Source organism: Hyperoodon ampullatus (genome assembly GCF_949752795.1).
Source record: "Hyperoodon ampullatus genome assembly, chromosome: 5".
Taxonomy (NCBI): Eukaryota; Metazoa; Chordata; class Mammalia; order Artiodactyla; family Ziphiidae; genus Hyperoodon; species Hyperoodon ampullatus.
In genome coordinates this window covers 78966642-78992658 of record NC_136918.1, presented here as the reverse complement: position 1 = coordinate 78992658, position 26017 = coordinate 78966642, and the positions used below count along the sequence as shown (strand labels likewise).

The following is a 26017-nucleotide window of genomic DNA, read 5'->3' as shown; positions in this document are numbered from 1 at the left end:
CTAAAGATTGAACATAAGGGAATTTCCTTAACGTTATAAAAGTTAATCACAAAGAACAAAACTACTGCCAACATTATACTAATAGAGACTCCAGAAGCATTTCCGTTAAAGTCAGGAAGAAGACAAGGAGGACTAATATCATGATTTCTATTCAACATTTTACTGAATTTTCTAGAAAATGCAGTAAAACAAGTAAAAGAAATGAAAATAAGAATCGGAAACAGGAAATAAAATGATCCTTATTTGTAGACAATGTAATTGTCTACATAGAAAATCCAAAGGAATCCACAAACTCTAGAAATAGTAAAAGAAGTTAGAAATATTTTGGATGCAAAAATGATATGGAAAAATCAGCAATCTTGTTATACAAGTAGTAACCACTTGGAATTTCTTTCAAAAAAATAGTGAATTTCTTTGCTTGATATATTTTATCCAAACTTTAAGTTTCTTAAGAGAAAATAAACCCTTTTTTATTGTTACTGCAGTCATCCCATTTTCAACCTTAGCAGACTCAACACCCTCTTTTATAACATGTATTTAAGTCCCCTTTACTATTCTGAAATGAATTTCATAGCTTAATATCATCTAGGCACATACATCTTTGAAAATAATTAATGTAATATTAAGACAAAATAAAAATAGTTCATAGTAAAGTAATAGATATTCTACTTTGTAAATATTCAGGACTGGTGAGACAACATAACAAAGTGCCATATGTTTGCACTTACTTTTAATGAATATATTTGGAATTAAGGGAAGCAAGGCAATATTCAACTCATGTCAATATTTTTTCTTTTTATTTATCTTGTTAAAATAAGGACTGGAAAGGTATATACATACATATTCATAGAATTGCGTACACAGATAAGTTTTGAGGTGCTGTATTGCTGACCCAAAGCCAATGAGCAACATAGATATCACTGTGTTTTCAGAAACAATTTTTAAAAATCTTTGTAAAGGTCTCAAAAAAAAAGTAGTCTTCTTTCAGTTTACATGATAGTTGCATCCTTGTAAATTTCAGAGAATTTTATGTCTGTGCAAAAGGATACTTTTAGTTTATAAAAATGCAATTAGTTCTGGCCTTAAAATTATAAACAGATCTCTCAAGTACATGAGTATCCCACTGGACTTTCAAAAGTTTTACAGAATGTAGAAGGGTTCTTTATTGTTTACAACTGGTCCTTGCATTACAAGACATTTAAGATTCCTAAGTTCCCTGTTCACTAAATGCCACTAGCAATCTGCAAATCACTGGGACAAGCGACCCCTCACGTACATTTCTGTAACATCTCCTAGGGGGCAGTATTGCTCTCATTGAGAAACATCGGTTTAGGCATCTGAATACATTTGCTATGGGTATACTCTTTTTTCCAAGTCATAATTACCATTTTGATTGAAAACATATTTCCTTTACTAAGCATCTCATATTCAAAGGCTAATCTCATATCTTCAAAACTGAACATTTCAACCAACAGCATGGTAATGCTGTGCTTATAACCTCCATAGTATGAAGTCTATTAAGAAAAATGGAACTCAGGACATTTGGATTTGTGTCACTTGAGAAACTCATTTTATAGGCATCACATCAGGATAAACATTCTTATGCCATACAATAGTTGTATAATAAGTAGAAACTTAAGCCTTGAAAATAAGAAAATGGTCATGTGAACCAGATGCACAAATGAAGCTTTAGCAGGTTTCTTTATCAAGTGATGTAATTAGTTCTGGAGTTCATGCAGTGGACTGAGGTATCTTACAACAGTTTATATATGGCCTAAAAAGTACTCATCTTAAATTGGATATTAACTTCAAAATACACCAGCTTTTGTTGATTGTGGAGTAGTTTAAAAATACAAGAGTTTGTTAACGATTGTAATTTACCACCCAAAAGATTTATCCAATCCTATAGCTTCAAATAAACCCCCTGTAATCAATGACTCCCAAATCTTTTGCAGCTGTAGCCTCTACCCTGAGCTTCAGACTTGTATATCCAATTGCCTATACCATATATACTTGAATATTTACTAGGTATTTCAAATGTACCTTGTTAAAAATTGAACTTATGATTTTTTTTTTACACAATCTTGTTCCTCTGGTTTTTCTCATCTCAGTAAATGATACCACCATTTATCCAGTTGTTTAGACCAGAAATCTTGGGGGTCATCCTTCACTTTTCTCTTTCTCTCATGCACTAAGTCCAGTACTGTCGATAGTCCTGTAAGCTCCATCTTCAAAGCAAATTATAAATCTGACCACTTAGCACCACCTTCACCTGAACCACCTGAGTCTAAGCCAATATTACTTCTTTTTTCCCCAGTTTTATTGCGATATAATTAACGTACAGCACTGTATAATTTTAAAGTGTACAACTGTTTAACTACATACATCTTGAAATGATTACCACTATAGGTTTAGTGACTATCCATCATCTCATATACATAAAACATTAAAGAAATAGGAAAAAAAATTTTTCCTTGCAACAAGAACTCTTAGGATGTACTCTCTTAACAACTTCCATATATAACATACAACAGTGCTAATTATTTTTATCATGTTATACATTACATCCCTGGTATTTATCTTATAGCTGGAAGTTTGTACCTTTTGACTGCCTTTTATCTAATTTCCCCTCCCCCCCAACCCCCCACTCATGGTAGCCACAGATCTGATCTTTTTCTCTGAGTTTGTTTGTTTTTGAAGTATAATTGACCTACAACACTATGTTAGTTCTTGGTACACAGCATAGTGATTTGATATTTCTGTACATTTCAAAGCGATTACCATAGTCTAGTTGCCATCTGTCACCATACAAAGATACTACATAGTTACTGACTATAGTCCCCACAATGTACATTTCATACTTGTCACTATTTTATAACTGAAAGTTTGTACCTCACCTGTTTCTCTCCTCACCCTACCTACCTCCCCTCTGGCACCTGTTTGTTCCCTGTATTTGTCACTCTGTTCCTTTTTATATGTTTTGTTTTTTAGATTCCACATATAAGTGAAGTCATACAGTATTTGTCTTTCTCAAAGCTGATATTATATCTTACATGAGAAACTGCATAGACTCATAACTGTTCTCCCTGATTCCATGTTTCCTCCACACCATTATAGTCTATTCACTGATATACAATAGTGTTCAAGTCAGTTGCCTGTTTAAAATTTTCCAGTGAATTGAATTCCCATTACATTTCAAACAAAATCTAAAGTTTTTTCCATGATCTACACACCATGGTCTTCTGGATATCTTTCTGACCTATTTCCCTACATCCTCTTCCTCATTCATTTCACTCCAGCCACAGGGGTGTTCTTGCTGTCAGAGAACACAAGAAGCATGCTTTTGCCTTGGGGCATTTGTATTTGCTTTTACCTGAGCCTGGACATTTTCCCCCACCTCTGTATTTTCATTACTCTCTCTCTACATTTGGATCTCTGTTCTAATGTCCCACCTTGAGGAGGCATTCCTAACTACCCTATTTAAAATAACATCTCTCACCACTCTCCCCAGACCCATCTAAATAGTGTAATATTTATCCCTACTTAGGATAAATATTACATTATATATTTGTTTATTGTCTGTCTCCCCCACTGGAATGTAAGTTCCGTGACTGTAAGAACATGGATGAATTACAAAAGAATCAATGATGAGGTACTCTTAACATATACTGCTTAATGACTTTGACTGAATTTGTAGTAAAAAATTATACGTTTTTTCACTCTTCAAAATAGTCTGATCTTCTGAACCACATTTTCTCCTCATTTCCTGATGTAATTAAATCAGTGGTATAAAAGAAGGGTGATGTTGTTATGTGAAAGAAGACTAAAATATCAATAGATGCCAAGTGGTACTAAAACTATGCTGAAGATTGGTGGTTTATTTTTTCTTTACAGGTAATATTAATTCTTTGAGTTGCTACTGATGTGACTAATAATCAGATTGCTTATCCTATAATTTAAAGACATAATGTTGGCTAAACAGGATCACCTTGGGGTTATATTTTGTAAAACATCTATGTTATCCAAAAATATTAAATATTAAAATATTAAATATTCAATTACTACAGTTTTCCTTTTTTTATTTTAGGAAATGATTTGCAGCTGAGTGAATCAGGAAGTGACAGTGATGACTGAAGAAATATTCAGCTATAAGTATAAAGTTTATAAGACATGTGACAATTTATTTTATATTAGGAATAAAAATTCCTAAGACTGAGGAAAATGTATCTTAACTTTGATGATAAGAGAAATTTAATCTGATTCAGAATTTTCAGTTGATGTTACATTTTTTACCTTTTATGGGTACCGGCATTTTCATGTGTTTTCATTTAATCTTAACAAAACTCCTAGGAAGTTTTACAGATGAGAAAACAAACTTCAGGGGTTAGGTTACTTGCCCACATATTGTTAACAAGTGGCAGATCAGGGGTTCTGAAGTTCAGGTTCAGTGTTCTGTTTTACCACACTGCTGTTTTCAATTGTGAATGGCAAAACTGTTGATTTATAATAAATGTCCTGGTTTTAATTACATCTCTGAGCCTTTCTATCTGATATTCCTTAAATTTTGGTTGAAAATTAAGCTAAAATTTAGGGTAAAGGTGAAGCTAAGTAATTGTTTTAATGAAACAATTGTTCTCTTATCTCTCACATTTTATCATGTTCTCTTATCTCTGATACTTTTTAATCATTTTCTTATTTTGCTTTTCAGAGTAAAAATAAGCATTTATGTTAATGAGATAAATAATTAATATTTATACCTATAACATCTTTGAATTTGGGGGAAATGATAAATATTATAGTTGAGGGTCACTAACCAGCAGCAAGTTCTTTTTTTTAATTAATAAACTTTATTTTTAAGAACAGTTTTAGTTTCACAGCAAAATTGAGCAGAAAGTACAGAGAATTCTCATATATTCCCTGTTCCCACACATGCACAACCTCCCCAACTATGAACATCCTGCCCCAGAGTGGTACCTTTTTTTTTTGTATAATTGATAAACCTACATTCACACACCATCACCCAAAGTCCATAGTTTACATTAGAGTTCACTCTTTGTGTTGTACGTTCTGTGGGTGTTAACAAACGTACAATGACATTTATCCACCACTGTAGTATCATACAGGATAGTTTCACTGCCTTAAAAATCCTGCGCTCTGCCAGTCCATTCCTCCACACCCCAACCCCTGGTAATCAGTGACCTTTTTACTGTCTCCTTAGTTTTGCCTTTTCCAGAATATCTTATAATTGAAATCATACATTATGCATCCTTTTCAGATTGGCTTCTTTCACCTAGTAATATGCACTTAAGTTTCCTCCATGTCTTCTGTATGCCTTAATAGTTCATTTCTTTTTAGCACTGAATAATATTATTACATTGTTTGGATGTACCATTGTTTATTTATGCACTAACTGATGATAATATAAGCCTGAAAGTAAGTTGGCTACAAAGGAACAAAAATCAGTGGGCTTTGAACTATTCCATAACACTACACTAAAACTCTAAAGTTAATAAAGCTGCATCAGCACAAGGTATAAGTGTGACCTATGAATTATGTATTCATCAGATATCATCTACAGTTTGGCAAGAAGGCATTCTTAGACATGTCAGAATTCAGGAATTATATCATTCACATATCATTCATATAATAATTACTTTAGTAATTTCCAATTTATTAAGAGATGAATCAAAATTACCAACTCAAGAATGGGAAAAATATTATAAAAATATATTCTAAAAAGGTTGAAACCTTCTTCACATGGACTGACTCAATTCGTAGGAGTAGTATAATATATAATATATATTATTATATTGGGTTGGCTGAAAAATTCGTTTGGGTTTTTCCATAAGATGGTATGGAAAAACCTGAATGAACTTTTTGGCCAACCCAATATTTATTATAAATAAATATTTATTACAAATATATATAATCTTACCTGGGTGGTGGTTGTGTGAGTTACATATATGTAAAAAAACAGTGGAGTTTTACACTTAAGATTTGTGCCTTTTAAGTTACGTTTAACTTTAAAAGTCCACAAAAAAAATCAGTAGAAAAAATATTTGCAACATAGAGGGTGGCAGAGCTTTAATATAAATGATATAAAGGTAGATATTACAAACTTACAAGAAGGGGACAAACAACTCAATAGAAAAAAGGGAATGAATCTGCAGTTCTGAAAACTGTAAAAACATTTTTGTCACATCAGTCTCACTTCTGTAAATTCATTCTACAGAAACATTTGACTTATTTGAAAGGTTATTATTACAGCATTATTTATAATTGCAAAAGACTTAAAAAATCTGAATGTGAACCTTTTTTTATTGATTTTTGAAGTGATTTATATAGTCTGGACACAAATCCTTTGACAATATATGTAATATGAGTATTTTCTCCCACTTTGTGAGTTGTCTTTTTACTCTTAATGGTATCTTTTGGTGAACAAAAAAGTTATTAATTTTAATACTGTCCCATATATCAATTCTTTTTCTTTTATGGTTACCATATTTTATGTCTTATTTAAGAAATCTTGGCTTATCCACAGACATAAAGATGCTGTCTTATGTTTTCCTCTAAAAGCTTTAATTTTTTTAACTTTGACAGTTAGATCTATAATCTATATTGAATTGGTTTTTATGCATGGTGTAAGATATATTTACACCATGCATAAAAACATGGGTAAACATATTTTTTTCCATCTGAGATCTAGATGGTGTTTTTTTAGTTGAAAACACCGTCATTTCCCCCACTGCACTGCAGTGTCACGTTTGTCATAACTGATGCCTCAGTATATGTGTGGGCCTTTTTTCTGCACTCTGTTCTGTTGCATTGGTTGCCTTATCTATCTTTGTGTCTGTTCCACTCTGTTATAATTACTATAGCTTTATAATAGGTCTCCTACTGGTTAGTGCAAATCCTCCACTATTGTTCTTCCAGATTGCCTTTGCTATTCTTCGCTTTTTGTATCTCTATATGAATTTTAAAAATCAACTTTTCATTTTCTACACTCACAAAACCTGTTGGATTTTGTGTTGCAATTATAGATTGATTTGGGGATTACTGACATTTTTGCTGGGCCTTCCAAATCATGAGCATGGTATGTCTCTCCATTTATTTAGATCTTTAATTTCTTTCAATAATGTTTTAAGAGTGGTTAGTATTGATGTCTTAGACATCTTTCAATAGATTTATTCCTAGGTATTTTTTATGCTATTAGAGCTAGTATAATGTTTTAAATTCCCTTTTCTATTTGTTTTTGCTGATATTTAAATACAATTTATTTCTATGTGATGATTTTGTATTCATACACCTTGCTAAACACATGTTCTCTTTTAATTTCATATTTGCCTCTTCTCTCTGACTATATTAGTATCTGTCACTTTCAGCCTCCTTTCTGTACATGATTGTAAAATATCACTCTCTTCTGTCATAATCATTGAGGTCACAAATATTTTTTACTCTTATCACTGATATTTTAGATTCTTTCTCTCTATTATTTTTTTTTATCTTTCAAGAGTTTGTACTCATTTCTATTCAGGAGTTGCTTTTCTCTTTGATCTTTTCCCTTTTATCCTTCTGTCTGATTTCAACTTAGCAAAAATGATGGTGTACAAGAGGCATCTTGATAAGATAGAAAAGGCTCTAGAATAGGTCTTGGAGGCTGGGAGCCTCTTCTGTAATATTCTTCAGGCTAGACTAGGAAAAGGATTTCAAACCAGTGTTCACCAAATCCCTATTATAAGAATTACCAGAGATGCTTATTAAAAATACAAGTTCTTAGATACCTACTTAGATCTATTCAATAAGACTTTTCAAAGCAAAGGCCTGTAAATTGTATGTGGTGTGTGTGTGAATTGTTGTGGAAATTTGTAGTTATAAGTATATATACAAATATAAATATATATGTAAATATATATATCTGTAAGTGATTTTTAGCATCAGGGAAGTTTAGTTTATGTAGGACAAGATTAAGATTCCTTCCATCTCTGATACTATTCGATTTTATAAATGCTAGCATTGTATTGCCATAATCAAAAGAAGAATTTCACGTAAACAAACAAGTATCAGAGAACCAATGCCAATACTCTAAAGTCTGGTATTTAGAGCACCTATAAGCACAAATAAATTGGTGCCTTGCCTACCGGTGCTACTCCATCTGCTCTGAGAGATCAAATGCTATTCCAGAGGTACAAGGCCAGAGCAGGGGGAGCCAGTGATATAATTAGATCTTAAAAGCATCTGTGCCTCTAGTGGTTAACTTGACTAGTAAGTTTTGACTGTTCATTTGTTTTATATCCAGAGTCATTAACCAAACTAGGTCAGAAAGGGCAGTACTTCCTGAAAGAATAACTGTAGCTTAATCATTAATGTCACAAACAGAAATGAAGTGGACCCTTCTTTGGGTAAAGGTTGGTGGGAGAGAAGCAGGAGGAGGAGTGAATAGAAGCTGGGAAAACATGGTCAAAGTCTAAGATGGAGTTTAGGGAGGAAAGGGTAGAGTTTCTCCTGGTCTTATTTGTCAATAACTCAAATAGTTAATGTAAGAATTTTATGAGGGGGAGAGTCATAGGTTCTCATATTCTAAAATAAAATAATTCATTCTCCTGTTTCCTGACTTCTATTTTGGTTTAGTCCTCATTTTTCTTATTGCTCTCTAGCCATTCTTTTCCTTTTTCTTTTGATTGACATCTAGATGGGCACCGTACTCTCTTGTTCTTTTACCTCTTTGACTTAGCAAAAATAATACTGTCTAAAATGTATCTATCATTGTCATCTCTGTTCTTGTTTCTCCTCTGATAAGAACTAAATATTATATTCTGGAGTCATTTGGGAGTCCATTCATTGAAAATTAAGAAATATGATGTTTATAATGGTTCCTAGAAAATAACTGGCTCATAGTTTTTACACAAATTAAATTTTATTTACTAATGAAATGATGGATTCATTTTGAAGTGAGAAAATGAAAACACAGGGAATGAATTTAGCAAAGGAGAAGAATGATTCCCAAATGTACATCACCAACCCTTTCCTTTTGTTTTCTTCAGCTCCACCTCTTTAATTGCTTATAAGACATTTCTAGTTGAACTTTATTATGTTGAAAACCAAAAATCAACATTTTATGTATCTCTCCAAATTCTGTTTGGAGATAACTTTCCCTCTTCGATGCATTTCATTTCCCCTACATTACTATGTTTTTATTTCCATAGTTTCCATTTCTAAGTAATGACCACAGGCATTACTGATACTAATCTGTAGTGGCATAGTGAAAATTCCAGATCTGCCACTTACTGGCCACATGACTTTGGACAAATTACATAACCTCTGGGGACATTAGTTCCTATAAAATGGGGATAGTAGTAAGAATTAGAACATGTAGATATAATATATGTGTGTGTTTGTGTGTATAAACCTTCCCCACAATAGGTGTGCAAAAAATGGTAGCTATTATTACCCTGAAATCGATTTCAAAATCTGCTCTAGGCTATGCTCCAGGCATTGTATTCTTAACTAATTTTCACTCATTTGAAATTTTCCAGCATTATACTGTCTCATCCCATGATGTGTTATTCTCACTTCCCTGTGACATAAACATTCTTTTGAACTAGTCTGAGACCCAATCCTTTCTTTTTCTATAGCTTTCTGCTTTGCAGGCGGCTGCTGACGCCTGACACCCACAGGGTTAAACCTAGCTGCTGAAGCCACCCCCTCTTCCCCTCCCAGTCCCCCTTTTCACAGTAGCCTGGCAGCTGTCCCAACTGCCTACCGAAGCCAAATGCTTGAAGAGAGAGAGAGTAAGGAGCCAGCCATGAATCTCTTCCAGAAAAATGAGTTCAAGGAAACTCCTTTTTTACCTGTCTCCCCTGAAGAGGTACCACCTCGACCCCCCAGCTTTCCAAAGAAGCCATCTCCGGTGAGTCGTCAGATTCAGTTCTGTCTCTGGTAGGAACAGACTTACTCTTTTGGTTCTCCTTCTTGGCCCCCGGAGCTTCACGCTGAGCTGTGTTAGAGTATTAAAAACTGTTCTCTCTTGGAGTTAGAATTAACCTGTAAACCAAACCTAAACAGAAGTTTCCTTTAACTTAGGAGAGGAAGCAGCAGGAAGAGGTAGTCAGAGTTCTTCAGTTGGTATCCAGGACTTGGCTGTATTTCATTGTATATTCTGAGTTTCTCTGGGGTGGAAAAAAAGCAATTTGAATGTCCAGGGAAACTTGGCAAGTACTCCTTTCTGGAGAACTGTGTGTGATTGTTCTTTCTTCACCAAAAAAAATCTCAGCCCTTAGTTTCCCCTGTGCACAGAATCTATGCTGACCACCAAGAGAAGTTTTAGAATAGATCTAGTCTCTGTTACTGTGTTCCAGTTTACAGTGGGAGAAAGGACAGAGAAACAAGGAAGTAATAATAATGTTTTACTTTATACACTTGTTAAAGCACTTCCCAGTTCTTATTCAATCCTCATATCAAAATCCTGTAAATGGAGAGGATACAGACATACTAGCCAGTATTTACTGAATTCTACTACAGGCAAAGAGGTAACTGTAGTAGTATTCTAGAGGTGGTAGTTTCTTTGGAATAACAAAACTGAAGTATAAAGCCAAGTGTAGTGACATGGCCTGGATCAGTATGTTAACACAGCCAGTGACAGTGTTACATAGCTAGTAGAAATGTGTTAACTAAACTTCAGGTTGCATGATTCTCGAGCTGTGAGCTGGTAAGGTAATAAGACTAATTCATATTGTCTTCCAAGCAAGTTTTTATCATACGTTAATGTATATTAATATTTTGGAGGGTTGTTTTTTATATCCATGTGGATAAAAGAATGAATACATTAATTTATTTAGTTATATGTTTTCTGGTCCCAAAGAATTTGAGCCTGCTTACAAAGATGTGTGTACATCTTATGAATAAGAAAAGGCAATAAAAATCTCATGATAAGATTCGACTGAACCAAGGACACATATCTCCATCCCCCTCTCATATTGGCTGGGCTATCATAATGGGTAGGGATTTGAAATAAAACATGATGTTCCTTTTATTCTGACTGATACAGTGCATGAAATAGCATAGTCCTTTTAATGCCCAAAAAGATTAGCATGAAAATGTTATAGAATCTTTCTTTCATAGAAAGAATGGACATTTAATTTGACAAGATTTAAGAACTCTCTGCCCAAGGTCAAGGTGATCAGTCATCTTACCTTTAGCAATCTGTACTAGGCTCTGTGCCTGGCTTCAGTAGCCACTGAATGGGAAGCCTTCATATTGCTAGGATTTCTCCCAGCACAGTGAATGGGGCAAGTGGGAAAAGAAAGGTTAATCCGCACAGTGGAGCTAAGCAGGATACTGACATCTGAGTGTGACTGCCTGGATATCAAGTGCTCCATAGGCCAACTCTTTGTTCTGTTCCTGAAAATAAGTATGATTATTCTCCTACCCAGAGCCCCAGGCTTTTCACTTAGTACTTGTGGGAAGATGAACAGGTCACCTGGTGTCTAGTATCAAGGAATGCCTGAGCAGTTTCATGTTAAATGAATTGAGGAAAAAAGTAATATTCAGAATAGCTTCTCACTGCTAAATCAGCAATGCAAGCACTTTCAGTGTGATACTGGCTGTTTCATGAAGAGCAGGGGCCATTGTTTCTCGTGACCTATCATGGCAACTTAAAATAAATGATTTTTTTCTGTTGTGGAGCAATCTAATGGTTTAAACAGGGAAATATAGTTCATGCTTGAACCATTGCCTTTTTGTTTCTTAGAAAATCTGTGGCTCCAACTATCCACTGAGTATTGTCTTCATTGTGGTGAATGAATTCTGTGAGCGCTTTTCCTATTATGGCATGAAAGGTAATTTTGTGTCCTTGAGTCCTACTCCTCTCCACTCACTCTCACCCCATGTTTGTAACAACCTGTCTCATATGCACTTATTTCCCTTATCTACTCTTTCTGCCTTCATCCAATTGGTCCTTTCCTTTGGCGAAGACTTCCAAAAAGTGCCTCATGGGATTTCACCTACTAAGTCATACAGGCCAAGAACAGAAAGGCCAAGTGAAAATCAGAACACAGCCTATGAGAATATAAGTGGAAAAACTCTCATCATCGACATTCCATTCTTCATTTCTGTTCCTCAGGTCTATGGGTTATATCATTGCTGGGAAGGAGAAGGAAGGGATATTAGAAGCTCCATGTTATCTTTTGGATTGGCCTAAATTATGCTATGTAGACATACACTGAAGGGAGGAGTATTGCATTTGTGTACTAAGCATAGCCCCATTCACTCCCACAACTCCAAGGGGCCCTGCTTCTGCCCAGCAATCACCCCTCATCACTTCACTGATAGGAGTGTTGAAGGTCAATATCAACTTCAAAGACCATATCAAATGTTCTTTTGCTCCATAAATCATTTTAATGCATCTATTTTGTTTTGTCTCTCTTTTTTTGCTTCAGCTGTGCTGACCCTGTATTTCCTGTATTTCCTGCACTGGAGTGAAGACACTTCCACATCTGTATACCATGCCTTCAGCAGCCTCTGTTATTTCACTCCCATCCTGGGAGCAGCCATTGCTGACTCATGGTTGGGAAAATTCAAGTAAGGATGATGGGAGGTCACAGTCCAAGAAGCTGCACATGTTAATTGTGCAGAGACTATCACTTCTAGCCTCTTGCTTCCAAGCAAGAACATACTTATGTAATCCATGACAAGTAAGAATCTCTCTCAGACTGACAATACAGAAAGGTTTTGTCTCTTCATTATCAGTTTTTCCAATATTTTTATACCCTTTTCAGTCAGCAGCGTTTTTTTCTTTTATCTAATTTTAATCTTCCATTCTGTAATTTAAGACTAGTTCTTGTTCTGATCTCAGGTGATAGAGATTGCTACCCACAAGAAAATTTATAATTCAGTGTAGTTATTTGATACACTATCTATCTCTTCTCTAGATTGAGTCATCCCAAAACTTTTACTATCTTCTTATGAATCCCTCTTTTTAGCTCTTTTACCATCTCTGTTTCTCTTCTCTAACCTCCTTCTGTAGTTTCTTTTTTAATAATATAATAAATATCTTCATGAGTTAGACTATTGGTCTATTCAGTTCAGTATCTTTTAAGTCCCTGAAAATAGCACCAAGAGATATGTTTGGGGTAGTGTTATTTTTGTCCCCTATAACATCATCCTCATGGGCTAGAGATGGCTCTTAGATATCCATCACTCAGGTATTTTCTGTGGACTTGTCTTCTATGGAATTGTCTAAATTAGCATTTCTCAAAGTGCATTCTGTTGAAAATTGGTTGTATAGGATCTAATGAATGTTATGTGGGAACATAAAGCTCTCATAGTCAAATAAGTTTGGAAAATGCTAGGCTGAATAAAGCTAAAAAGGTATCTTTACTGCATGACTTCTTACAGCCTTTAACATGTGAATTCATACTATAAAATATCCAAGAACAGGTTATGGTATGTAGTATTTTCCAAACTTATTTAACCATGGAATATTTTTTCAGGATTTCTTGTGGACCTAGTGTTCCAAGGAATCCTCTTTAGTAAACATTGGTTTCTATCTCACTTTGGCCTAGATATATTCATTCTTCTAAAGTTTTTAATCAGCACCCAATGTAGCGCTACAACCACAGCTTAGTACTAAACACAGTTTCTTGCCTTGGGAAAGGTATGGCAGGTGGCTGAGATCTATGTTTGCTCCTTATACCGAGTCCATCCAGATAGAGGGTTGGCACTATGTGCAGAAAGAAAGTATAAACCATGGTATATAGTCTTCATTCAGTTATAGAATAAAAGACTCACATATATCATGTAGTAATTTTATTTATTTTTAAAATGACTTCCTTTAAGATTGAAAAAGTATAGATCCGAGATTTGGTAAGTAATAGCTTCCTGACTATTTCAGAGGAAATTTAGCAACCTCCACTTGTGCCCTCAATCTCAATCCTTTATGAGGTACTTTCAGTTTTTTTTGAATTTATTTTTATTGAGGTATAACTTACATAAAGTACACAAATCCAAAAATCTTAAATGTACAGCTGGATGAATTTTTACAAATGTATCACCATCACCTAGATCACTCTCCTTTGTGTCTTTGTACCCTCAATACCTCTGTCTCTTTCCTTCAAATTCTTCCTCAGAGACACTCTTGTCCTGTACCTAGAAGCAAGGGCAAATATGAGACCTTTAAACAAACAAAATTATTGTTAACCTTTCTTTTTCTATCTTCTTTGTCTTATTACCACTACCTTCAGATTTTTAAAAGAATCACTTATTATTTGTTGCCTTCCTTTCTCTTCATTATCACTCCTTAGGGTAGACTAATGTAATGCAGTGCAGTAGAATCCAATTAGATTCAACTTAAGCTGATCGAGTTTAATTCAGTAAATGTTTATTGAGCAACTTCTATTTGTCCAAAGAACCATGAGGGATAAAAAGATGAATAAGACATAATACATGCTTCATGTTGTTCATATTCAACTAGCTTTAATACAAAGCAGATTACGGTAAGTGAAATAATATATAATATGTCATCTTTTTATCCTATTGAAATTCTTCTCTCTAAGATCACTGGTAATGATCTCTTTGTTATCAAACCCAGTGGTCTTTTCTAAATTCTTATTCACTTTGAATGTGTTTTAACATTTTAGTCTGTTAGCACCCCTAAATTCTTGAAACTTCCTGGGCTTCTTTAACACTGTATTTTCTTGTTCTTTTACTTTTTTGGATTCTTCCTCATTTGGCTTTTATTTTGCTTTTTGTTTACTTTACTCTTTCCTGAATGTGGGCATTTCCCCAGTGTATACCTTTTACCCTCTCCCCTTTCTCCAGATTCTCCCTCAGCAAGCTCTGCGGTGTCAATATGCTAATGGCTCCTCAAACTCTGTAATCTTAACCTGTCACTCAAGCACCCTTATGCATTATAACTGCACATTAGCATTCATCTCCTGGATATTCCACCTTATCCTCTCTCCTAGCTTTCCTATACTCCCACATCCAATCAGTTTTCAAATTCTGCCAATTCTATTTCCATAATCTCTCTCACATTCTCCCTCCTCAACACTGAATCCCACGGCCATCAATCGCCACTACTCTAGTTTTGGTTTTCATTAGCCTCTAAGTTGGGCTATTGAAATGGACGTGTACGATGTTTTCGTTGCTTCCCATATCTTTTGTTCACAATCGAGTCTATGCACTACTGTCAAATTAATCTTCCTAAAAGAAATCTCTGTTCATATTACTACTCTGCTCAAAAATTTCTGCTAACACACTGTCTACTAATCTCATCCAACTTACCTTTCTGCTCTTATTGTCATACTCCCTTTCAAAAATATACACTAGAGAAAAACCAAATACTAATATTTACCTAATGATAAACAGGAACATTTCTTTTCCATGTCTGTTTGCATAGTTTCTACTTCATGGAATCTCCTTCCTCCCCAGCCTTCTATGTCCAAACCCTTTAAGGCTCAGTTCAAATTCCACCTATTCAATGGAGTATTCTCTGCCCCTCACCTTTCACCACTAGCCAGAAGTAATCTAAAGTTCTCTGAACTCCTTATTTTTTACCCTCATGTGACATTTACCAAACTCTGTCTTATCATAACTATTGTATATGAATCTAATACCTTCTTCAGACACTTAGAAGACAAAGTCTCATTTATATTTTTATCCACAGCACCTAGAACAGTGCCTGGTACATAACAGGCCCACAGCAAGTGTTTCAATTAATTTATTCACCCTCAGATACTCAAATATAGGCACAAGACTGAGGTAGGTGTGGGCAGGTGTGAAGATGACTTATTTTGTTGTGGGTATTGTGATTGCTTTTTTTTTTTTTTAATCTCTACTTCAGCTACTTTTTTTAAATAAATAAATTTATTTATTTATTTATTTTCGGCTTAAAACCAGATTCATTTATTATATCACAATTCTGTAAGTGAGAAGTTGGAGCCAGTCAGTTGGCTCACAGGTCTGGGTGTCTCCTAGGTTGGACTCTGGGGAATAATCTACCACCAGCCTCATTTGTTGTTAGCTGAATTAATTTCCTTGTCATTGTAGGTGCTTATTTTCTTGCCATCTTTCAGGTGGAGGTGTCCCCTTTCCTTGACACATGGTTCTTTCCATATTCAGGCTATCAGTATGGTGTATCAAACCCTTCTCGAACTTTGAATCTCTTCCCCTTCTGTTACCAGAGAAAAGTCTCTGCTTTTATGGGCTCATATGATTAGATCAGGCTCATCTAGTTAATCTCACTATCTTACTGTCAATTGTGTCACATAATATAACATAATTAAAGAAGTGACATCTCATTATAGTCATAGGTTCCAGAGATTAGGGTGAGACATCACTGGGGGGGGCGGTGGATTTCAGCAATTCTGCCTGGCACCATGGCATACGACAATAAGGGGCAGTGACAAAGAGCATTCTTATGTCAACATATGCTTTGTGTGTCAAGAGTAATAGCCTTGATTACCTTTGACACTTGATAATAATAAAAGAAATATTTTAGGGCTTACCTGGTGGCGCAGTGGTTGAGAGTCCGCCTGCCGATGCAGGGGACACGGGTTCGTGCCCTGGTCTGGGAGGGTCCCACATGCTGCGGAGCAGCTGGGCCTGTGAGCCATGGCCACTGAGCCTGCGCGTCCGGAGCCTGTGCTCTGCAATGGGAGAGGCCACAACAGTGAGAGGCCCGCGTACTGAGGAAAAAAAAAAAAAAAAGATTTTAAAATAATATGGGAATTTTTATTTGATGACAACATTTTAAATTAATTCCTGAAATAGAAGAACACTGACATTTGTGAAAATATGAGAAGTTCTGTCCATTTATAGTAAAGAAAATATTTCCTCTTTTTGAACAAAGGTGATTTTTTGAAGCTCTATAAAAAAAGAAATAGGATTATAAAAATAAGTCCCAAGGTTCCAATATATTCTGCTAGGTGTGTGACTTTCTGGATAGTTTCCTTTTTCCTAAGGAAGGAGCTATTTGAGCATCGTGTAACTTTCCACCATTAATTCTCTTGGAGCACGGAATTATCGCCTCTGTGTATCCTCTGCACTGCATCCAGGGCAACCACACTCACATATTAAGGTAGCAGGCCCAGCATTTATCTATAAATTTAGAGCCTTTCTTACTGTGAAAACATCATGGACTAATAAAAAACATCTAGGAATTGTTATGAGCTGCCTGAGATACTTCCCCCATAAATTTTTAAATTATTACTTAATTTTGATATTTCTTTCTTTGGAAATAGATTCTCTGTTGATTTTACAAGAAACCATAAATTCTTAAAGAGTGATCAGTCAACTATTAGCTTTGCACTATTTCAAGCGAATGACAATATTACATGATAATAAAGTAGTGAACTTCTTAAACTAGACGTGCATTAAAACAAACCCTTCCTGGTTGGAAACCCGTGACTGTCATTAGCCACTTTAGTATCACAGCAGGTTACACAAATTATTATTACATTTAATAAGCATTCTGACAAGTTGAGGAATTCTTTACCTGCATTCAGATCACACACAGAAAATGATTTGAAAGCATTTCCTGCCTTGACAGCACCAAAGCAAATCAAAGAAATCAGCTCCAATCTTATCTTTATCTTGACTGTGTTGGGTCTTCGTTGCTGTGTGCGAGCTTTCTCTAGTTGCGGCGAGCGGGGGCTACTCTTCGTTGCGGTGTGCGGGCTTCTCATTGCGGTGGCTCTCGTTGCGGAGCACGGGCTCTAGGAGCATGGGCTTCAGTAGTTGTGGCACACGGGCTCAGTAGTTGTGGTGCACATGCTTAGTTGCTCCATGACATGTGGGATCTTCCCGGACCAGGGCTCGAACCCGTGTCTCCTGCACTGGCAGGTGGATTCTTACCCATTTCACCACCAGGGAAGCCCTGTGGTTGCTTTTTAAATCACAAAACTCTTTGGGGATGAATTGGTATCTCTTTCTGAGAGAAAGTGAGTTGGAGAAAACATGAGTAACTTGTTCTATCGGAGTGTGTGTGAGCTCACATGTACAAAAACAATGATGACAGCAACATAAGAATATATTTAAAACTCCTCTCCTTTTCTTCAGATGTTATCTTCAGGATGAAAAATATCCTATAACATTAGAAACATCTGAATTTAGTAAACAACTTCTATTAAAAGTGCTTGGGCTTCCCTGGTGGCGCAGTGGTTGAGAGTCCGCCTGCCGATGCAGGGGACACGGGTTCGTGCCCCGGTCTGGGAGGATCCCACATGCCGCGGAGCGGCTGGGCCCGTGGGCCATGGCCGCTGGGCCTGCGCATCCGGAGCCTGCGCTCCGCAACGGGAGAGGCCACAGCGGTGAGAGGCCCATGTACCGCAAAAAAAAAAAAAAAAAGTGCTTCCTCTGTTTGCAGTCGCAGAATCATAGCTTTGTTAAGAGAAAATGGGTATCCAGGGTCCCTCTCTCTTGTATAAGGAGCTCCCTATGTCAGGAAAGAGGTGAACCTGCCTTCAGGGCTACACACAGGAAAGAGTAGCCAGTGGATATACAATGGAAAAGAAAATTTTTAAGTATGGACACTGGCTTTTTATGATTTCTATAAACATCTACTGAGAGGGTTAATTACATGCTCAGATGCAATTTTTGATGCCTAGTTGCTTTTAAGAGAGAATAACATTTTTAGTCATAGTCCCTAGTGTTGGTTTTTACTTTGTGATCTGTGACTATCACTCTGGACTCCTGATCATGGCAATCACTAAAAGCCACTCTCTTAAATGTGTTTATTGCCAAATATGCTTTTGGATGTCTTCTCTACAATTTCTTTTTTTTTTGAGTGTGTCTATAGCATGTCCTTCCCCCACTATTTTTTTTTTTTTGTCTCGTCAGAGCTGACCCTCTTTATGCTAGGTCTCTTCCTCTGCCTCAGAGGAAGTGTGTATAATAATATATGCCTACTGCACATACTCCTTCTCAGATCCTAAGCTTTAATTAAAAATGTCTCTGGCTTTTGATATTCTTACGGTTAAATAAAATTTAAAACTTCTTTCTCTTTCCTTTCCTTTTTCCACATTAACTTGTTCATGATAAAACTGAAGGAATGCTGGGCTGTAAGAAAGTAGAAGTTCTAGACCTAATCCTAATACTAATTAGAATGTCACCTGAAAAATATCCTTTGACTTCTCTGGATTTCACTTTCCTCATTTGCAAATGGAAGATTGGTCAAGTCTATCTAAAACAGATCTGTGTCCTGTGGTTGGGATTGTAATGACCCCAATGACTCCATTTCAAATGCAGAATTTCCAAGTCTCTCTTGACTTCTCTCTCCTTCTGTTAAAGTTCTCTACCATTAGCTTCCTGTCTTATATTCTTCACATTCTAGACTAATTCCCTGAATCTTTCACCTAGGAGGTTGCCTGTTTTCCTTTTAAGGCACTTACACTTCTCTCATTCATTTAGTCCAACAACCTGATATTGCCCTGTTCTCCCAATGCAGACTATCACTCCAGCTCAGACTCCTTTTGTTTTTTCTGTGTGATGATTTAGCATAGATCATCTACTTTGTGTTCATAATTGTTGGGCTTTTTTTTCAATCACTTTTTATTCCCTTTCTATTCCCTTTCTTTCTATTCATTCTTTTTATTCCAGTGAAGGGAACTTTTCTCCAGAAGACACTACAAGGCCTTTTGGAAAAGGCTGCCCCCTCCCCTAATATTAATTAGCCCTGGTTTAGTCACTCAGCTTTCTTATCCCCTGCTTCCCATTATAAACCCTCTAAGATCCCTTCACTGGAGAGCCAACGTAGGAAGATTAGGCATTTAGAATGAGAAATCCACATTCTGAGATTTCTGACATCTCCAGCCTCTCTCTGCTACTTTCATTCCATTCTTTATATTCCACATTAGCATATAACACTTCAAAATCACAGAAGTTAGCTATATAATTTCCAAGGTTCCTTCTAGTATTAATATTCTACTTATATATAAAGAGAATACTGGTGTCTTAATACAAATAATACACATTGTATATTTGGTAGTATGCCATGTTTCAGTGTGTATATCTCTACATATGTTCTTACTGGAATTCCTCACTCTTCTACTTCATGTTTGTCATTCAGATTTTTTGGAAAAACAGCATAACAACAAGTCCCTATCAACTGCATGAGCTATATCACTGGACAGTCTGTTCAGAGACCCTGGTTCCTTTCTTACCCTTGGGAAATTGTCCATGAGGAAACTGTGGTGGGGATTACAATTAACCCAAGTGTTCAGACTGAACCTGAGAGCCCTTTACCTCTCTATATATCCCAGTGATTGTGTTTAGAGAAAGTTATTTGTGTTAACCATCCCTTTTTTCCTGTTTATGTGACATTCTTTCTTGACCCTTATGGATTTCTAGAGCCAAAGACATTCCTTGGAAGAAACCTCAGGTCAAAGTATCCTGTTCTTCTGGTTCTCCTTCCTTAAAACATTATCACTGGCTACAAATCCAACCTGGTCATGACATATCTACACAAGATTGGGGTACTCTTTGTTTGTGTGGGGTTAGTGAGGGAAAAGAGAGAGCAGGTATGAGAAAGGAATGTCCATTATCTCTAACACTACAGGGTAAAGAGTTACTGTCTCTTTTTCTAGACTGTTTGTTTCATTCACTATTATTATTTCTATTTGCATATCTCAGGTAATTCTTTCCTTCTCCACCCCCTCCTCCTGCCACTCCATTTATCCTGGCACTGAGAACAGTATGAACTCTGAGTCTGTAATTACTCAAATCTCTGAATTCTGTTTGTAGACTGACTGATTTAACTCTCTCAACAGGACAATCATCTATCTCTCCTTGGTGTATGTGCTTGGCCATGTGATCAAGTCCATGGGTGCCTTACCAATACTGGGGGGACAAATGTTACACACGTGAGTAAAATCATGGAATAAACTAAACCACTTTTCCTCCATTGGGCAGGTAAATGTCTCACACATTCATTACAGATGTTTTTCTGTCTTCTTACCAACGATGTCCCTTTATTTTCCAATCTGTCTTAATACCAAATTGGTTAAGGAAAAAACTTTGACCAGTTGAACTCTTTCCTGCTTTATCTGATCTCATTGGTTTTTATTAAATGTTTGGGGACTAGTAGAATGCCCAGTTAGTATCCTTTTCATAAAAACTCTTCATGTGCTTGAAGACATTAAAACCTTCATGCCCTCCATATTCCCTCACCTATTCACCCATCCACACATTGTACCTTTACCAGAGTTAAAAAAAAATGTCTGTGATATTTCCTTATAATACATTGTAGAATTGATTTTGAAAGCTTGGATTATTTCCATTTATGTGTAGTTCCATATATTCCAGTTGCTCTATCCCTCTTTATTAAGCTCTTGATGTTTATGATGCCAGAGACTCTTGATAGATTCTGATGTCTGTTGGTTCAGTCAGTAGAGAGGATTAGAGTTGTTCAAGAAGCAGGTCATACATATTCATGTTTATACTGTGCCTATATGTGTATTTTCCAATGAGTTAAGAATTTTGTTTGAAATTTAATAAATATTAGATACCTCCTTATTTTTGTCCCCTCAGAAATCACTACTCCTATTAGTTATGACTAGTTTAACATTTTATTTTGTGGTTACTAAGGATATGTGGGATAAGGGTTCACAAGGTCATTCTATTGAAGTGTCCCTTTGACTAAGACAAGATTGAGAACCAGTGCTTTAACTTTGGAGTTCCTTCAGTATCTGCTTCTATCTGTTGTGCACAAGGGGTAAATGAAACTATCAGGGACAAATCTCACCATGTAATGTATACTTTCTGGCAGAAACTCAAGGATTATAAGTGTACTTGAGTCTCCCCTAGGATTGAAGGCATATGGAAAATGCCCACAGTGTAGAAATGTGAAGGAGGTCTTTGCCCTTGTACACATTTTTTTTCTCTTGTAGCTCTATATTTTATTTCTACAGTTGTGTTTAGTATCAATATGGTTAGTACTCTCACCTCTCCATTTCAGAGTCCTATCAATGGTCGGCCTGAGTCTAATAGCTTTGGGGACAGGAGGTATCAAACCCTGTGTGGCAGCTTTTGGTGGAGACCAGTTTGAAGAAAAACATGTAAGAGTCTTGTAATTTCTGTGTTTTCAAGAATGTAGAGCAGGCATCAAACGGCAGGTAACCATTTACCAAGATTGAAGTGATCCACTAGTCAGATCATATCTGAGGAGTTGCGTTCAGTGCTGGGTACTGGTCATTAATAGAGGGAAAAACTGCAACATTTCAAAGGAAAGTGACCAGGGTGGTAGATGGACTAAAAGATGCTCTTATGAAGAAAAGTTGAGGGAAACGGAGATACTTATAGCCTGGATAAGATAAGAATTAAAGAGAATATTTTAGCTGTCTATAGATATTTGAAGGATGTCAGTAATTAAACCAAAGATCAATGGCTGAAAGCTATAGGAAGCTAGCTTCTGGCTTGATGCAAAGAAAAACTTCAAATAGTTGGAAGTAGTGAGTTTACTCTCACTTGAGGTACTTAAGAAGATACATGGTAATCACTTTGGGAATGGGAGGTGATGAGTAGTACGGAGATGATTTAAGCATCTCTAGCTTTGAGATTCTATGAAAGGGGAAAAGGACCATTTGGAATAAAACAGAATGAGTTTCTCTAGATGAACCTGTCTGGATGATCATTCCTTCTTTTCCTAAATACTTGCCACTGTCAGTGGGAGGGGAAAACAGTGTGAATAAAGGTAAAAATGGGCCTGTATAAGGAAGCAGTGACAACTAGGCAAGGGAAGTAGTCTATTCTTAGATCAGCCAACATTTCTAGCTTCCTCTTTTTTCCTCTCAGTTTTCTTTTTTGGCTGTCTTCATGTATTATTCCCTCTTCTGTAGCTAGTTACCATGTTTCTGGGTTTTCACTCTGTTCTTTCTCTGTGTCCTGTCTTCCTTCATGTCTCTAACCCTTCAGACCATTTGAGTTATTTTATATTCTTTATCTGCCTGCGGGTCCATAGATCATAATTGCTTGCTGATGTTGGAGAAATAACCAACCTCTGGCAAGTGGGATTCTATGCACAATGAACTATACACATAGATTGGTGTAATGAGTTTAAATGGGGACCAGAAGAGGAAGCAAAACACACCATAAATAGAAAATGAGTATTGTGCTGATGTGTCAGGAAAAGACCTGGGGCATCAGAATGAAGCACAGAAGTGCACAATGAATAAAGCATCAGCAACTGTATTTGAAAATTGCTTCATTTTGTAACTGCTCCACAAAGATATTTCAATAATAGTACAAACCCACCTCCAGGTTTCCACCAGCCATTTCCAAGCCCACAGATATCCTTTTATACTCTTTGGCAGACTTCCCATAAACATTAGGTAAATTATCCTGTTTGATGGACAGTTTACTCCACTGTCCCATGTTCTAGTCCTATTCCTACCACACATTCCACAAAATCAATTATTTGGTCACTCAATCACTTAATAAATTCAGTTAATAAACATTTATTGTCTGTAGTGTAACAGGTACTATACTAGTGGGGATTACAGAAAATAATAAGATACAATTTCTTCCCTAAAGGAACTCAACCTACAGAAAGAAATAGACATTTAATGCAAAGAAACTAATATTACAATAGATATGTATAGGACACAGTACATAGGCATAGTGTACAAAATGATCATTTTTGCCAAGATAAAGGGGTAAAAGAATGTTTAAGATGCTTGTACTAGGGTTTGAAAGATAGGGAAATGTTTGTCTGGGGTCAGCGAGATATGTGTTAAAATATCTAATATGATATTCACATACACATTCACAGAGGCAGTGCCTGAATCTGTCTCTGTGTATGTACCTCTTGCTTAGTCTGAACATGAGGTGGGCGGTGGAGCTAGGAGGCATATTGCACTGATGATTTGGCCTTTTTTTTTTTTTTCCAGGCAGAAGAACGGACTAGATACTTCTCAGTCTTCTACCTCTCCATCAATGCAGGGAGCTTGATTTCTACATTTGTCACACCCATGCTGAGAGGTTGGGATCTTTTCTGAGGGACTCTGTATAAGCTTTACTCAGGCCAGCCAGAAATCTGTTCAAGGCTTCCTCCTGTCCATCTTCTCCTTTTATAAGGGTTTGAAAATCTGAGAGAATTTCTTTTAATCTTGCTTTGTCTGGCCCAAAAGGATTGTGGATTAGGTGATGGGAAGAAAGAGGATGGCTATGTCTATGACCTCAAAAACCTGAGCTTACAGAATAGAACGTCAAAGACTTAAGATTCAGTTTTAATTTGTTTTGTTTTGTTTTCCTGTAGGAGATGTGCAGTGTTTTGGGAAAGACTGCTATGCATTGGCTTTTGGAGTTCCAGGATTGCTTATGGTGATAGCTCTTGGTAAGTGCAGTGGGGCAAAGGAAACTAATAGCCACTGATGCCTTCCACATGTAAAGCATGATGTAAGCACTTTACACAAACTATTTCATTCAGTCCTCACACTAACCTATTAGGTAAGTGTTATTGTAGGGGTTTTCCCTAGACGTTGGAGATAAATTAACTGAATAAAGTCAGAAACCTCAAAAAAAAGTGCCCAAGGTTACATAACTAATAAGAAGTTTCCTAGAGAGCTTTAAAAAAGACTGATCCCTGGACCCTATGTAGGACTAATTAAATCAGGATCTCTGTGGTATAGGGCCTTGGCATCTGTAATTTTTTAAGTATCTAGGTGATTCTAATGTGTAGTCAAGGTTGAGATGTACTGATCTACACTACAGTATATAATGAAGCAAGGAAAATAATTGATCCTTCCTTTTGAACTAGCTTATTTCATCTGATGGTTATTTATCTGGTAATTGGAAGACTTTTAAAATTCATTGGGCCTTTTAAAGTAGCTTCTAGGTTTAGCCGTTTCTACCCTGCTCTGCAATGTTCCCAAGAAGTTTGCTCTTAAGCAAAGAGAATAAGAGGAGTTGGATAAGTAGGGGGAAACTGATGCAACTTAGATCAAGTGGCATTCTCTTTACCACAGGGAACCCAGCAATGGAAGTGGAAGGGGGATGTGTGTGTTGCTTAGTTTACACAGCCTAAGGGGAAACTTGGACATGATTGTTTCTAATCATTGACCTGGAAACCTGTTCTCACGCTGAGCCTTTGGGTGACACCCCCCCTGGAAGATATCCAGTCCAAACACATAAAGAGCTCAATAGAGGATAAAGAGCCCAGAGACTCAATGTTCCATCTGATTATTTTCTACCGGGGGTTGGGGGGTGTGCTAATATTATTATATCAGATTGCAATTCCAATTCCAAGGAAATTTATGCGTAATTCCTGGAGCCCTGTGATAATACATTCTCTGCTTCCTTCTCCCTTTGAAGCCAAGTATTTTCCTCGTTTTCCTCTGATTAGTACTATGTCTTTTTCTCTGGATCATTGCACAATGATATTATTTACATATCAGAGTAATTATGAAGATCAAAAGAGATGTTATAATGGAAATGTTTAATAAATAATGAAATGTTAAATAAGTGTTAGCTGTCATCATTAGTCAGCTACTTCAATTTTCTGTGTACTAATAAGTCAGTTCTCTGTTTCACTATAATTTATTCATTTGATTTTTTTCACTCATTAATTTGATAGACATTGACTTAATGAGCCGTTTATGTGTCAGATTCTGTGCTAGGTATTGGGGTCACACTGGTGAATTAGATAGCTACAGAATTCATGCTTTCAAAGAATTTATTTGGTCCAGCAGGAGGAGGGAGACAGATAAGAAAACAGGAAATTTCAATATAGTATGATCACTGTCACAGCTGGTGAAATACAGAGAAAGCTATAGGAACACATAGGAGGGATATCTGACTGAGACTTCGAGGGTCAGGAAAGAAATAATGTGTAAGGTAAGACCTAAAGGATTAGCAGCAATTAATTCAAAGATTAATCAAAGAAAATATTGAAAGTGAAACAGAAATAGGACACGGTATCTGTAAGACAAGGAGATGAGAAATAGTATGACATATTTGAAGGCCTTAAAGGAATTCAAATTGCCTGGAGCATAAATGGAAAGACAGAGAGGAGAAATTGACAGAAACT

The 26017-nt window shown here is 36.3% G+C and overlaps 2 protein-coding genes across 6 annotated transcripts in view; both read left to right on the top strand.

Annotated features, from left to right (window-relative positions):
• The window catches only part of EAF2 (ELL associated factor 2), a gene marked incomplete at its 5' end in the record, with an annotated part of 55562 nt that extends 51032 nt beyond the window's left edge, over positions 1-4530 (top strand). For all 4 annotated transcript variants that reach the window (XM_079704425.1, XM_079704426.1, XM_079704427.1 and 1 more), the window contains one exon: positions 4088-4530. In XM_079704425.1, coding sequence (XP_079560551.1) covers positions 4088-4134 — 47 coding nt within the window. In that variant the 3' untranslated portion in view covers positions 4135-4530. The remainder of the gene's footprint in view (positions 1-4087) is intronic.
• A 5192-nt stretch (positions 4531-9722) lies between these two features.
• Positions 9723-26017, top strand: part of SLC15A2 (solute carrier family 15 member 2) — a gene marked incomplete at both ends in the record, with an annotated part of 35985 nt that continues 19690 nt past the window's right edge. Inside the window, 7 exons of one of the 2 annotated variants that reach the window (XM_079704912.1) lie at positions 9723-9907; positions 11747-11834; positions 12435-12576; positions 20763-20855; positions 21950-22049; positions 23880-23970; positions 24248-24325. In XM_079704912.1, the coding sequence (XP_079561038.1) occupies positions 9770-9907; positions 11747-11834; positions 12435-12576; positions 20763-20855; positions 21950-22049; positions 23880-23970; positions 24248-24325 (730 nt within the window). The remainder of the gene's footprint in view (positions 9908-11746; positions 11835-12434; positions 12577-20762; positions 20856-21949; positions 22050-23879; positions 23971-24247; positions 24326-26017) is intronic. The other variant, XM_079704911.1, reaches the window with a different exon arrangement.